This window comes from Nicotiana tabacum, chromosome 19, assembly GCF_000715075.1.
Source record: "Nicotiana tabacum cultivar K326 chromosome 19, ASM71507v2, whole genome shotgun sequence".
NCBI lineage: Eukaryota > Viridiplantae > Streptophyta > Magnoliopsida > Solanales > Solanaceae > Nicotiana > Nicotiana tabacum.
In genome coordinates this window covers 106,664,556-106,679,896 of record NC_134098.1, presented here as the reverse complement: position 1 = coordinate 106,679,896, position 15,341 = coordinate 106,664,556, and the positions used below count along the sequence as shown (strand labels likewise).

Below are 15,341 nucleotides of genomic sequence, written 5' to 3'. Positions count from 1 at the left end.
CTGACCCCAGATGTTTATATTTTTCGAATGCAGCAGTAGGATGTTTCATGGCAAGTCAAGTGCAAACAAACCATTTTCAAGAGAATGAGTCAAATACATGAAAATGTATTTACTAGGTGCGTGAAATTTGAATAAATTTCTAAAGCATTTAATTGTACGAATGTCAATAAGCAGATAAGTAATATATATCAAGTTACATAAAATTTAACACGTTAGCTACATACGCTTTCTCGGACAAAGCCAATGAAACTAAAACCGGCCCACACACAGACACACACATAGATATTTAAATTCTGATAGTTGGTACTTGGTACGTAAATTTATTTTAAATGTTGGACACTTTAGAAAAAATTGAATCATTTATTACTTCTTTGTTCAAATCTACCATCATTTTTCTAATTTGTTAAGTGTTATTAAGTGAGACATTTCATATATATATATATATATATATATATATATATATATATATATATATATATATATATATATATATATATATATATATATATATATATATGCTATCAAACATTTTATTAATTGGTAGGCAAAAAAAAAAAAAAAAAAAAGAAGAAGAAAAGAGAACATATATATGGACACAGATAATAGTAAATTAATGCACTGTTAGTAGCTTAAGATCTTGAATTGCCTCTCGGTGTTAGTCTAACAAAAAATTCAAAACGCAAGAAGCTTCTTGTTGGCTTAATTTTGAGATAACAACAAAATAATATAAGCCACAGAATTATAATAAGATTATATTACATGATATTATAAATGCGAAAATAAGTCAAATGAAGAATCTTCAAACGTGGTTCCGCGTTATTGCCTTTAAATATTGCTAGTACTAAGTGACAAAGAAAGAGAGAAAAATGACGTTTATGGGGTGGCGTCATATATATACAACCCATTTCTTACGTTTATCCAATTATCTCACCCATTATTTATACACTATCACTATCTCAATGCATTTTTTTTTCTCTTATCCTTTTTCATTTTTCTGAGTCCTAAAAATAATATATGGAGATAATTAATGGTTAATATGTGGTCTAATTAGAAGATAAATAATATGGTCGAGATAGTGATATATGTTATCTTATAAATGTGTTTTACAAAAACAAAAAAAAAACATAGTGTATTTGGTAAAGGTTTTTTTCTAGCTGAAAAATTGCGGCGCTATTTATTTGATCGAATTTCTTCTTATATAACAGTTGGAAATATTTTGTGGAGATACATTTTATTAGTAGCCAAAGATGATTTTTCAGTTGTTTCGCGTTCGCATTATGAAAACCTTTAGGGTTTTAACGTTGTTTTCTTTTGAAAAGGAAATCTACAGACATATCTATCGAAATCAAATTAATTAAACACTAAAAATTATTTTTCCAAATAGTAATTCAAAAAAGATTATTCTTCCAAAACGAAACAAAAGCGAATCTATTCTCTATATAATCTAAATGTAGTTGAATATTGAAGCACGTGTTTCCACGTTCACACATAACTTGGACATATAAAATAAAAAATGGATTCCCTATGTCTCTTAGCTAACGAAGATGACGATGAGAGATGCAAAATAGATTTAATTAAGACAGGATAAGCCATAGTCATATATGACGCTAGGATTAACGAATCACATTATGAGGACAGCAAGAAAATTAATATATAAATCCTAATAAACGATGATTTTAATATAATTTATACAACTATATACATATTGTATCTTTATTAAAAGGGCAGGTCATGTGTTGAATATATATATATATATATATATATATATATATATATATATATATATATATATATATATATATATATATATATAGAGAGAGAGAGAGAGAGAGAGAGAGAGAGAGAGAGAGAGAGAGAGAGAGAAAGGTAAATTATATGCCTAAGCTTTTCAAAATATATAACAGAAATTTGCTCAATGAAGAAATGAATGTAGTTAATAACATAAACAAATAATAAATTAATGAAATGAATTATTTAGTGCCACTTAGTTAAACATTAAAGGAAATTATTACTAATGTCCACTTAACTTGATTTTATTTGTAAACCAATAAGCTAATCTCTATAAGTGTAGTTTAGTCAATTTGAATCATATATGGGAGAGCACCTTGATAAACAAAATCATCCTTGATATATTTCTTAAATTTGTTATAAGACATAATATGATGTTGCAAATATTATACCGGGAGAAAAAATCTACTAGCGCATATTTTATACAAAACCTAATTAAATCAGATTATTAAGTAAGAAATTATTCAATCTGAGGTCTAATAATTTGTGATAAATATCTTATAATGCTTGATTACATGGCCATGCTCGCCAATATAATAGTTAGGGAGGTTTTGTGTTTGTTTTCTAGATGTGACATTTGTACCTAAACTGGAATTTCCTTCTCATGAATAAGTAAATCAAATAAAACCCGACATAATCTTCAAATTTAGACTATTATTAGTATTTGATCGATTAAAACTTCAACATCAATTAGTGATCAAGAATGATAAAAGACTAAACCGAGTAAAAGAGGGAAAAAAAGAGGGAGATGTGAACCGTGGTGGCCCGAAAAAACGCCGTTTTGAATCAGTCAGCAGTAGGGTCTCTTGAATATTTTCTGGAATTTAATTCTTCCATAGGAAAAGGAAAAGAAATTCAAGACATTACAAAGAAAAATCCAACAAAGCATAATCACAGTCAATATTTGCTCCCCCTCTCTCTTTCCACTTTTTTCCCTCTTTATATTCCTTTCCTTCCTTCTCTTTTTTCTAAAACTTACAACTCTTCACTTGCTCCCTCCTGCTTCCTTCTTGGCAATTGATTTGAATACACAATTTCCTTTATCTTCTACTTTCTTGTTTTTTTCCTACCCTTTTGTCACCATTTATATAGTTCTTACTCATCTCAAATAATACCTATTTAATTTGTCATCATCTTTTTTGTAAGTTGAAGATTCCAAAATGGAAAAAGTTAAAGCTTTGGAGAAAAAGAAACTGATCACTGAGCTAACACAAGGGAGGGAGTTTGTTAATCAGCTGAAAAAACAGATTGGTCCTTTGGCTTCTCCTGAAGAATGTGATTTACTACTTGGGAAAATACTATCTTCACTTGAAAAATCTTTGTCAATTCTGAATTTGAAGGCACTACTTTTTGAAGGTGGAAATGCTAATTCGACATCTTCATGTTCATCAATTTCATTTCTTGGTAATAATAATAGTCCAAAGAGTGAGGTTTTGGATTCTTCAAAGGATCAATTGGTTGGCCAAAATGTGTTCAGCAAGAAGAGGTAATTTTAGGACTCTTTTGACAATTTTTTTGTGGTTTCTTGCAAATCAATCATTTCTTGGATTAAGGTTCTTTTTCTTCTTTTTTTTTGGTCCATATTTGTAATTTGGAACTTTTTTTGGCTTACAGAAAGACACCAGAACAATGGAGTAAACAAGTTAGCATTTCTGGAACAGGACTTGAAAGTCAACATGATGATGGATATAGTTGGAGAAAATATGGCCAGAAAGATATTTTAGGGTCTATTCATCCAAGGTAACAATCCTTTTGCTTTTATTTCCCTTTATATTTTCCTGTGTTAACATTAATATTTATCTTTTATGGAGTCGACTCACATTTGATCACCAATTTTTACTAGGATTATGCACCAAAACAAAACCATAATTTGGTTTTTCCTACTATACTTTTTTTTAGCTGTTTGCTTAATTGTTAAATATCCTAAAATTGGACTTTTTCTCTCATATACAAACTACGTAATCAACAATTGAATTTAATATAATTTCATTTCACTAATTTAATGGCTTAAACTCAGTTTTACCTGGAAGTTAGTAGTAATAAATAAGGAGGTAGGCAGCTACTGTAATGGCCACTTGCCAGTTGCTCCAAATATAAATTACAGGGAACAAGATGGCAGTAGATGGGATCCCTGAATCATTCTTTTTATTTTCATTATTATTACTCCTTCCTCACGGTTTTAATTGTTCACTTTTGATTTCGTATTCCCTAAAAAAAAAAAAAAAAAAAAAAAAAAAAAAGAGTGCATTTTTCAATTTTACCCTAATAGTGATAGAAATAATTCAGGGAATAAGTAATTTATGATAATGGTAAAATAGAAAAAAAAAGATTGTTTTTCTCTTAATTCAGTATAGTAGATAAGTAAAAATAAAAATATATTTTTAGTATAGTAAATAAGTAAAAGCGAGAGAAGTGTAGTATATTGCGACCCCTATAGTAGGTCCTAGGTTTTGTCTTTGACAATTTTGGTTTTTTTTTTTTTGGCAATTTCTTCTTTCTGTTTAGGCTACATTCAGTGCATGAGTTTTGGATCATTTCATGTGGTCCCCTCCTAAATAAAACACTTCCAAATATTATGTCCTTTCAGTAGCTGAAGAAAGTACCTTTTTTTATTTCTTATTAAAAGCAAACCAATATGATTTCACAACACATATGGAACTTTTAAGTTTCAGAGTCCAGACAACAACTTAAAGTTTGAAAGGTCTCTTTCTTTTGGCAACTTCTTGTGCTATGTGACAATAATTCATAGTGGAATGGATAAAGAGCATATGGAAAACATTCATATATTACTTTAATGCAAGGAGTAAATCTATTTGGATTTAATTCAATACAAATTTTACACCATCATTATTTTTATTCTGAGTTGTTGATTCCACTTATTATGGACTAGTTAATATTAGAGTTGCTTAATATTGTTGGCCTAATAGATTTTTTTTGTAAATGCAGGGCTTATTATAGGTGCACTCACAGGAATACACAGGGCTGCTTGGCAACAAAACAAGTCCAAAGATCAGTTGGAAACTCATCAACTTTTGAGGTCACATATAAAGGAAGGCACAGTTGCAAAATTGCACAATCAGAAATATTTTCACTTGTAACCCAAAAACGTCAGAAACACAACAAAAAACAAGAATTGGGTTATCAAAGACAAGAACAAGAGATGGTAATATTCAACTCTGGACCAAACCATAAAGTTGAAAACTTTAGCCTCACAAAAGAAGAAGTTTTCACTCCCTTTTCATTCCCTCCTACCCCACTGAATCTCGAAAATATTGAAGAAACCCAATTCTTTTCCAATTCCATGGTACCATTTTCACCTCCAATTACCTCAGAATTGTCCTCCTATTTGTCACTGTTGACAAATCAAATTGAGGAATTTGCAATGGACAACATTCTACAGAGCTCAGAGTCAGATGTTACTGAATTAATCTCGACCCCAACTTCAATATCTAATTCCCCATTTGATGGAGATTGGGATTTGTCTGTGGGATTTGAACCTAGTGTTACATTTGACATTGAAGAATTTTTCAAATAATTAGACATTAGATAAGTACCCCTTGCAAGTTTGTAATAACAGCAAGCAGGTGTTGTGCAATTATTATACTTATTATTTTTTAGCCTAATTGATCCTAGCTAAATTCAATTGACTGATGTTTAGAGAAATGGTTAGTATTTCCTCTCGAAATGTTGTAGATGAATTCATGTTTGTGATTATGTGGGCAGTTGAAATTTTAGTTATGCATTAGCACCATTTTGTTTTCTGTTATTAACTTTGATATTAAATAAAATTCCTTTCTTAAATAATGAGCAGAATCACAAAGTTGTTACGGATCACAACGGCAGGAGTAAAAGAGAAAAAGAAAAAGAAAAAGAAAAACTCAAGTCCTAAGAGCATTTCAACAATTCTTGCAAATTAAACTACAATTGAGGACAAATGGCATAATAAATTTGAAATCGTGGCGTTGAAGGTAAAATGCAAAACAACGAGGTTGGTCGTAGATGTGAGCACCTAATTTTTGCCCTAATTTAAAATTACTTCTAAAAAATCTAAAAAAAATAGCTTTAAATTATTTTTCTATGTTTTTACTTAGTTTGCTTTGTACGTATTCATGTTTGATGCATTTTTAAGTTGCGTTTTAAATTCTAAAGAAAATATTTTGAATTTTTATTTTTTATTTTTTTAAATTTTAATTGCATAATCAATTGCATTTGTAAAACACTAAAATACCAAAAAATACATTAGTAACTCTACATGCATTCTTATACTAGTTAATTAATTAGGTCATTAGTCAATTAAGGAATAAAATATATATAATAGTTTAGCTACACAAATTGGTTTAGTCAAGCCCATCCCTTTAGAAGCCCAATTTTCATTACCCGCCTGGCCTAACCGGATCCGCCCTCTCTTTAAAACACCCATTTTTCCAAACCCTAAAGAGGAGACGAGAAGAACAACATAATCGGACCCCCCTTTCCTAAAAACCCTACCCGCCCCATCTCTCATCTTCTCTCTCACGACCCCCCTCCCTCGATTCCTATCAGAAAACAAACTCACCATCACACTCACACGAAGATGAAGGCTCACCTACTCATGATTTGAACACAAACCGCTGAAACAAAGCTGGATAATTCGAATGAAGATCTTAAAATCACAAAGCTTGAAAAACAAAGGAAGAACAATAGAGTTTTGGTAGATTGCTTCGTATTTTGGATTCGAACAATTTAGAATCGAAGTTGTGTTTGTTTGCTGCTGATTTCGAATTGATTCGCCTGGGTTTCGAATTTTTCTCCCTCCGATTTGGGACTGCTATTTGCTGAACTTTATCTTCTGTTCAGACCTTATCTTGTTTTGATCGATGTTTAGTACACTTGGTTGATATTTTCTGGGATTTCAAAGGGATTTGAGCTATAGAACGGCTATCTGTTTGATTGGGATCTGCTGTTCTGCTGAAATTACTGCCACTTCTTCACTTATCCACAGTTTTCTTTTCTTCCTTACTCATTTGTTTCAAGGTATTCCTTAAACTTTAATCTTATAATTGTGTGTAAATACATGGACTGTGCTTATTATAGATTGAGTGTTATTGAAATAAGTTATGTCTATGCATCCTTGTTGAAATTAATGGCTTATTATGATTAAATGTGCTATAAGTTTGTTTCAATGTGAAATTCAGCTTAGTGAGGATCATTTTGTTCTGTTTGTTCCTTTGGGTCATGCATATAGAGTGGTTGATTGCACAGTTTTTTTTATTTATTGTGAGACCATTTTTGTGCTCACAGGTGACCTGTTAAAGGTTCATTTTGAGTATGTTAAGTAAATATGGTCCATCAGTTTCAAGGTCCATTATAGACCTGTTCTCACCTAAATGTTGGATAATGGCATGAAAAAGCTAATTTCCTTAGTATTAATTTGTTGAAATATGTAGTTAGTTTATTTAGTGGCATATTTTGTTTTGTCATCTACTGTGTAATCCCAAATGTGTGGGCTCCAATGGAATTTCCAGCCGTGAATCGAAGAACCAGAATCATCACAAGCCTTTGAATTAATTTGAACGTACTAAGAATTCTTTAATCATATGAATAGATCAAACATTAACTCCAACACTTCTTTTGCCGTACTGTGCCGTCCTCAATAATCTTAAAGTAGGAAGAGCAATTTTGAACATCGTAACTTGCTTTAGGCGCGATTAATAAATCATCGTGGCCATGGGTACGGTTCCCGTGGCATGGTCACGATACATAAATCCCAATTCGAGTGTGCGTTTCACGTGACTCGACCAGAACTTCAAATAATAATAAAAATTTACATGTTGTAAATCGCAGGTACGTTTCACGTGGCGTGATTCGCAATGTGTACAAAAACAAACGAGCGCGCGACATCGCGACTTGTTCAAACAAAATTTTATAAATATTAAAAGCGGTTAAAAGATTAAAATGCACAATAGGTTTTAAATATGTATAAATAAGATAATTATGCCAAATATTACTAGTTAAGCGACCGTGCTAAAATCACGGAACTCGGGAGTGCCTCATACCTTCTTCCGGGTTAACAAAATTCCTTACCCGATCTTCTGTGTTCGCAGACCAAAAAAATAGAGTCAGATTTCCTCGATTTGGGATTTAAAATAAACCGGTGACTTGGGACACCATAACTTATTCCAAGTGGCGACTCTGAATAAATAAATAAACCCATTTCGATTAATGTCACCTTAATTGGAAAAACTCCCTTATCCCCATCGGAAAAAAGGAGGTGTGACAGCTCTGGCGACTCTGCTGGGGACAAGAACCCAGAACTTCTGGTTCAGGGTTCAGAATTCGAGATTAGAATAACTGTCATACTTGGCTTTGGTTTATTATCTGATTTTTGTACATATTTGAGCCTAATGTGCTAAATGTCATTTTTTACCGCTTTGATATTGTATGAATTGTATATAAAACTATTACGAAATCCTTCTTCTCTCTGAGTCTTCTAAATCTTCTGGGAAGCGTGCGCTTCGCGTGGCTTCTTTTCTGTTAGAGTCATACCCTAATTTTAGAACGAGGATTGGACAAGTTGCAAAGCCGGTGAAGCTTCTGTATTCCCGGTACGCTGCCCCCCTCCCCCGGGCTCGAGTTGTCCGCTCGGGTAAGCCAGGTCTAGAACAATACACCCCAGGATTCAAACTTAGAATAACATAACCTCATGCCGGATCTCTAGTAGGTACGTTTGTTTGCGTCACGTGTATTTTGACTTTGGGGACTCAACACAGGGATTGGGTCTGTCTATGACAGGTGTACCCAAATTAAAAAGACCATCCTGATGCATCTTACGTGCTACATGCGCAGTTGTTTGTTTTGACTTGCATATTGACTAGCTTCTAGAATAGGGAAAGAAAATAAAAAAAATGAAAAAAAGAGTGAGAGGTAGGTGTTTGAAATCCGAAACGCTGCCAAAATTTTGAAAAAAAAAAAAGAGAAAAGAAAATAAGCCGTTGTTTTCAAAAAGTCACATTTTCCCCTGTTTCGTCAAAACTGGCAGAACTACGCGGGTCTGATTCTCACTGGGTGTGAGATACGTAGCAAACCTAATCGGTTCCAGGCCCTATTTTTTAAAAATCCAAAAATATTTTCCTTTAATTCCTTCTTTAGGAATCTTTTTTTTAGAAAATCCCAAACAAATAAAAAATAAGAAAATTTTTAAACCAAAAAATATTTTATTTGTAGGAGTCTTTCATTAGAAAAAGAAAACAAATGAAATCAAAATCCAAAAAAATATTTTCTACCTTTTTTTAGAAGTCTTTTTCCCAAAATTAAAAAAATAAAAAATCAAAAATACAAAAAAATATTTTCTTTCTTCTTTAGAAGTCCTTTTTTTTCAAAAATTTAAAAAAAAAATCAAAAATCAAAACCAAAAATCCAAAAATATTTTCTTTCCTCTTTAAAAGCATTTCTTTCGAAAATTTAACAAAAACAAATTGCAAAAAAGTACATATTCTTTTTCTAAATGCTTTCATTGTCTGAGTGTTTTCAAAAGTAAAAAAAAGTGTCAGCTTATTTACCTATTCATAATCCTCCTGAACTACGCAAGATCTGATTCATGTTCCTACATGATACGTAGGCAATCCACATCAGGTTCGATCGAATGAAAAAAAAAAGAAAAGAAAAAAAACGAGAAAGGAAAGAAACAAAAAAAAAAGAGAAAGGAAAGAAAAAAAAGAGAGAAAAGAGAGAAAAGGAAAAAAGAAAGAGAGTGTTTATTCTAACATGCTTGTTGTTTTGAAATAAAAAGCTAGTTAAATGTGGTCGGTTTGTTGGTTTGCAATGGTGATTCCACGATCCTTCGGAAATAAAAGCATTTTTTCAACCAATGGAACAAACACAACTGTTGTTCATCCAAGGTCACGGAAAGGCAAATAGGCAAGTTGGCGGTGAAAAATAAAAATGGAGACAAATGTGGGGTTGACTTTACCAGATTTGAGCAATAGGACATGGCTTGCTCGGGATGATTGTCAAAATTTGAGTGTTGAATCCAAAGCAATCAAAACGGTTAAATGTCGTAGTAATGCTGATGTGCGAATGTGTGGCTAAGATGTCGCTTAGCAACTGGAAAATCACTCCTCTTTTAGTCATGGTAGCTTATTTTGTCTTCTTTTCTTCTTCTTTTTGTGTTATCGGACCCTGCTATCCTTTATTCAATAAAACGCAGTCAGTCATTTTGTGTCCATTTTTGTGCATAGTTCTTTTCACGCTAGTTCTAGTGACATGACATGCATGCGAAATTTTTGGTCAGATCTTAGAAAACTGATTTAGTCTTGAATTGGATAACTGAGAAAGAGACTTTTGAAGATGTATAGAGACATGAAATATTTGGAAAATAAGCATGAACCAAGTTTACATGGAACAAAAGCAGTCATGCTCATAATAGTTAAGGATCTCTACCTTTTGAATCATTGATGAGATCGGGCTTAAGGATAATCGGACGGGTTGAAGTCTGTTTAGCACTAAGAAATAGAAAGTATATTTCAAAAGAAGGTGTATCCCAGTCAACTTGAAATGGATCAGTTTATTGGCAAAATGCATCTTCTACATCAAGACAAAATCAAAGAAAAGTCACCCAAATTGACAAGGGGCATTCACTGCGAGGAAAGAATTGCTCATATAACTTTACACTAAAAAAGACCAGAAAGCAACATGTGCATCAATGTCGTGATTGTGAAGGGCTAACGTGATTGGCATTCTCGAGGCTGGGAGGCCCTTTTTCTGCTATCCAAACACTTTATACCCTTCGTTACCCCTTTCGAGCCTGTGTTATTTTCTTTGACCACCCACTTTTGGAATCAAGTTTAGACTCAAAAGTCTAAGAAAAGAAAAACAAAGAAAAAAATAGAAAAAATAAAAAGAAAAGTCCATGTACCAAGAGTACAAAATGGGCCGACTCTTAGAAAGTTCAAGTGAAAAAAAAAATAAGAAAAGAACAGTCAAAGTCCATGCCCCCAGAAAATAAAAGTTGGGACAACTTGTTTTGAAAAAAAAAGAAAAAAAAAGAAGAAAGAAGGAAAAAATGAGAAAAAAAAAAAGAAAGACAAAGAAAAAGAAAGAAAGATGAAAAAATAATAATATTAGGTCAGATGTTTGAATTACGTTAGACCTGATTCCTTTAAAAAGGGGATACGTAGGCATCCTTACACGGTTCGGTCCAACCAAATAAGAATTCAAAAAAAAAAAAAGAAAAAAAAGAAAGAGAAGAAAAAAAGAAAGAAAAAAAATACAAAAATCCCCAGTATCAAAAACTGGGGCAAAAATTTTATTTCACTTTTGAAAGAGTCGATTCCAAGAGTTGTAAAGTGTACAACCCATCATATTGAGTATACTTAGAGCCTCCACGCCGACCCTTCTTTCTAACCTTATCCAAAAACCTTTCAAATAAAGACCTCCCGATATGCGTTCAAGAATGCCAAGAGACGCATGCAATGAGCAACAGTTGTCACACGCATAGAACACTGTCAATTTGCTCACACTAGAAAGCAAAAGAAAAAGAAAAATAAAGAAAAAAAAAATGAGAGAGTCTTACTAGTGAAAACCCTTACGGGTACTGTAAGACGACGGTAAGCAGAGATGAATAAATGAGAGAGACTTATTGGTGAAAACCCATCGGGGCACCATTAGTCGAAAGTGAGTCGTGAAGCTGATGCAAAGGATTGGCACGAACAAGCCCGACTTCAAAGTCATAAGAATGGTAAAAGGGAAGATTTGGTCAGTTTGATAGATCAGACTGTTAAGTTCAAAATGCATGTCATGATCATTAAGGCTAGTTACCGCAAAATAAAAAGAAAAAAAAAACTCATCCTTCTGTCCTTCCGACAGGGGCATTTCTTGTTAATACTTGTTTCTTTGTATCATTGTGTCCTTCACTCTGAGTCAGTCCTTGTCAAAATAAGCAAGAAAAGATTTCAAAATCTGCTACCAGCTTTTCAGTTGTACAAAGTAAATTTGGCCAGCACACTTAGTCGTTATTGTCAACATGCCTTGAGGGTTCATGAAAATGTTTGCCCCCAAAAGACTCGTATCAACCTACTGGGCGCAAGCAAAGATAATTGGTGATTCACTCTGACAGACAAATTGCTCAAAAAGCAGAAAGACATTCAAGACATAGAAAAGGTCATCTAAGCAAAGATCTCCAATTAGGATAAGGCTGATTGAGCCACAAATACAAATGGCACTGGGTGTGAAACGATCAGGGTTGATGTAAAGCAAAAAGTCTCTTGAAACTGACTCAAGCTGATTGAGCAAAAGCTAAGCTGCCCAAGACTCAAGGCCGCAAACCGACCACCACTTTTAAAACTGACAAAATTTTCTTTGTTTGAAACAGCAACAAAGCAGTGCAAGGAAGTTGGTTCAAAAAAAAAAGAGAAGAAAAGAAAGAACAAAAAAAAGAAGAAGAGAAGAGCCGACAAAAGGAAGTTTCTCAAATCTTTGCCTTTATCTGTCTTACTAGTGTGCATAAAATATTTCCATTGCTTTTCACATTTTTTCTCATAAAATAGAAGACCTAGTCTGATGAACTTTCTCCTAGGATCAAAATCTTAGTCTGATGAATTTTCTCCTAAGATAGAAAACCTAGTCTGATGAATTTTCTCCTAGGATTAACGTCTTAGTCTGATGAATCTTTCTCCTAAGATAATAAAAAAGAGACCTAGTCTGATGAATTTTCTCCTAGGATCGAAATCTTAGTCTGATGAATCTTTCTCCTAAGATTGAAGACCTAGTCTGATGAACTTTCTCCTAGGATAGAAATCTTAGTCTGATTAATCTTTCTCCTAAGATAAGAAAAAAGGAGGACCTAATCTGATGAATTTTCTCTTAGGATCAAATTCTTAGTCTGATGAATCTTTCTCCTAAGATAGAAGACCTAGTCTGATGAACTTTCTCCTAGGATCAAAATCTTAGTCTGATAAATCTTTCTTCTAAGATACCATAAAAAAAAAGACCTAGTCTAATGAATTTTCTCCTAGGATAATAGGTTTTAAAAAAAGGGAAGTTTGGATTAAAAAAAGGGTCAATTTTTAGTTTTCTTAAGTTATCAATCTTTAGTTTTCTTGAAATCAGGGGTCCCGCTTGGAGAATAGGGTTAGTTTTTAGTTTAGTCAAGCTTAGTTTATAGTTTTCCGCAAGCTCAATCTCAAATTTAGGAGACGCACTTCCTAGTTTGGGTTTTTCAGATTTTTATTTCTTTAGGAGACGTATATCCTAGTCGAGTCTTCAATTTTACTCTCGTCATTGCATCATTCATCAATAGCATAGGTGATTTATAGTTCTGCTAACAACTCACAAATCTTCCTAGTGCAAACTGGGGTAGAAAAGTTTCTTTTGTTTTGTCTATTTTGTTTTAGTATCAGGTGCCCACCTGGAGAATGAGGGAATTCATTTCAAGTTTAAGTCATCAGGCGCCCACCGGGAGAACGAGGGAATTTATTTCAAGTTTTAAGTCATCAGGCACTTACCTGGAAAATGAGGGAATTTATTTCATGTTTTTAAGTCAGCAGGCGCCCACCTGGAGAATTGGGGAATTTATTTTAAGTTTTAAGTCATCAGGAGCCCACCTGGAGAATGAGGGAATTCATTTCAAGTGTAAGTCATCAGGCGCCCACCTGGAGAACGAGGGAATACATTTCAGGTTTTAAGTCAACATCAGGCGCCCACCTAGAGAACGAAGGAATTCATTTCAAGTGTTAAGTCAACATTAGGCACCCACCTGGAAAACGAGGGAATTCATTTCAAGTTTTTAAAGTCAGTAGGCGCCCACCTGGAGAATGAGGGAATTTATTTCAAGTTTTAAGTCAACATCAGGCGCGCACCTGGAGAATGAGGGAATTCATTTCAAGTGTTAAGTCAACATCAGGCACCCACCTGGAAAACGAGGGAATTCATTTCAAGTTTTTAAAGTCAGCAGGGGCCCACCTGGAGAATGAGGGAATTTATTTCAAGTTTTAAGTCATCAGGCGCCCACCTGGAGAACGAGAGAATTTATTTCAAGTTTTAAGTCAGCATCAGGCACCCACCTGGAGAACGAGAGAATTCATTTCAAGTTTTAAGTTAGCGGCAGGTGCCCACCTGGAGAATGAGGGAATTTATTTCAAGTTTTAAGTCAGCATGAGGCGCCCACCTGGAGAATGAGGGAATTTGTTTCAATTTTCAAGTCCTTAGCAGGCGCCCACCTGGAGAACGAGGGAATTTATTTTAAATTGCAAGTCAGTTGCAGGAACCCACCTGAAGAACGAGGGAAGTCATTTTAGAATTCAATTCAAGTTTGAAGTACAGAAGCTCGCCTCAAGAATGCAAGTCGACAGTCCGGGATGACCAAAAGAAGAAGTCTCAATCCAGAATAAAAGGAAAAAAAGAAGTGAATTCATAATGCAGAAGCAGATGAAAAGATATGGGCTGCTCAAGACATGATTGAAGTCGCAAGCTTTGCATGTCCCATCTTGATCCGAAAAGCCGAAGAAGAATGAACTAGCACCTACAGCTAGCAAGTATCGAGGTTTAGATCAGAGTCTGCATGAAGAACCAACCAAAACTCAAGATCAAGCTTCAAAAGACTCATAGATACAAATCTTGTAACTCGTAGCTGATAGGCTTAGTTAGTCTTTTTTATTTTGACTTTGGGGTAATAAGGACCTCAGCAAGCAGTAAACAGCAGCAACAACAGTGAAATCATAGCTTCTCGGTAGTTCCAGCTACCTAAACTTTCAAAACTACACTGACCTGATTCCTTTATAGTCAAGGATATGTAGGCAACCTCCGACGTAAGGTTCGGTCAAACTTTTTAAAAAACCGCTTCCCATGGAGTATCCAAACAGGCAAAAATTGCTCGTAATTGCTCACTTTATCTTTGCCCGAAAACTCTTCATGTTTCCGAGCAAAGAGGGGTAGCTTTGAGCACCTAATTTTTGCCCTAATATAAAATTACTCCTAAAAAATCCAAAAAAATAGCTTTAAATTATTTTTCTATGTTTTTACTTAGTTTGCTTTGTACGTATTCATGTTTGATGCATTTTTAAGTTGCGTTTTAAATCCTAAAGAAAATACAAAAAATATTTTGATTTTTTATTTTTTTAAATTTTAATTGCATAATCAATTGCGTTTGTAAAACACTAAAATACCAAAAAATACATTAGTAACTCTACATGCATTCTTATACTAGTTAATTAATTAGGTCATTAGTCAATTAAGGAATAAAATATATATAATAGTTTAGCCACAAAAATTAGTTTAGTCAAGCCCATCTCTTTAGAAGCCCAATTTTCATTACCCGCCTGGCCCAACCGGATTCCCCCTATCTTTAAAACACCCATTTTTCCAAACCCTAAAGAGGAGACGAGAAGAACAACACAATCGGATCCCCCTTTCCTAAAAACCCTACCCGCCCCATCTCTCATCTTCTCTCTCACGACTCCCCCTCCCTCGATTCCTATCGGAAAACAAACTCACCATCACACTCACACGAAGATGAAGGCTCACCTACTCATGATTTGAACACAAACCGCTGAAACAAAGCTGGATAATTCGAATGAAGA

At 33.8% G+C, this 15,341-nt stretch overlaps 1 protein-coding gene across 1 annotated transcript; it reads left to right on the top strand.

Moving 5' to 3' along the window:
• The first annotated feature begins 2,767 nt into the window (after positions 1 to 2,767).
• LOC107787302 (putative WRKY transcription factor 41) lies at positions 2,768 to 5,539 on the top strand. Its single transcript, XM_016608851.2, has 3 exons — positions 2,768 to 3,274; positions 3,403 to 3,528; positions 4,735 to 5,539. Exons 1-3 carry the CDS (start codon positions 2,949 to 2,951, stop codon positions 5,321 to 5,323), a joined length of 1,041 nt encoding a protein of 346 aa, XP_016464337.1. The 5' UTR covers positions 2,768 to 2,948; the 3' UTR covers positions 5,324 to 5,539.
• Positions 5,540 to 15,341: the final 9,802 nt, after the last annotated feature.

Bases quoted from the DNA above. Each gene is read 5' to 3' on its own strand.
- LOC107787302 (XM_016608851.2), top strand. From the start codon at position 2,949: ATGGAAAAAGTTAAAGCTTTGGAGAAAAAGAAACTGATCACTGAGCTA. The intron at 3,275-3,402 runs GTAATTTTAGGA...TTTGGCTTACAG, and splicing joins AATGTGTTCAGCAAGAAGAG to AAAGACACCAGAACAATGGA. The intron at 3,529-4,734 runs GTAACAATCCTT...TTGTAAATGCAG, and splicing joins TTAGGGTCTATTCATCCAAG to GGCTTATTATAGGTGCACTC.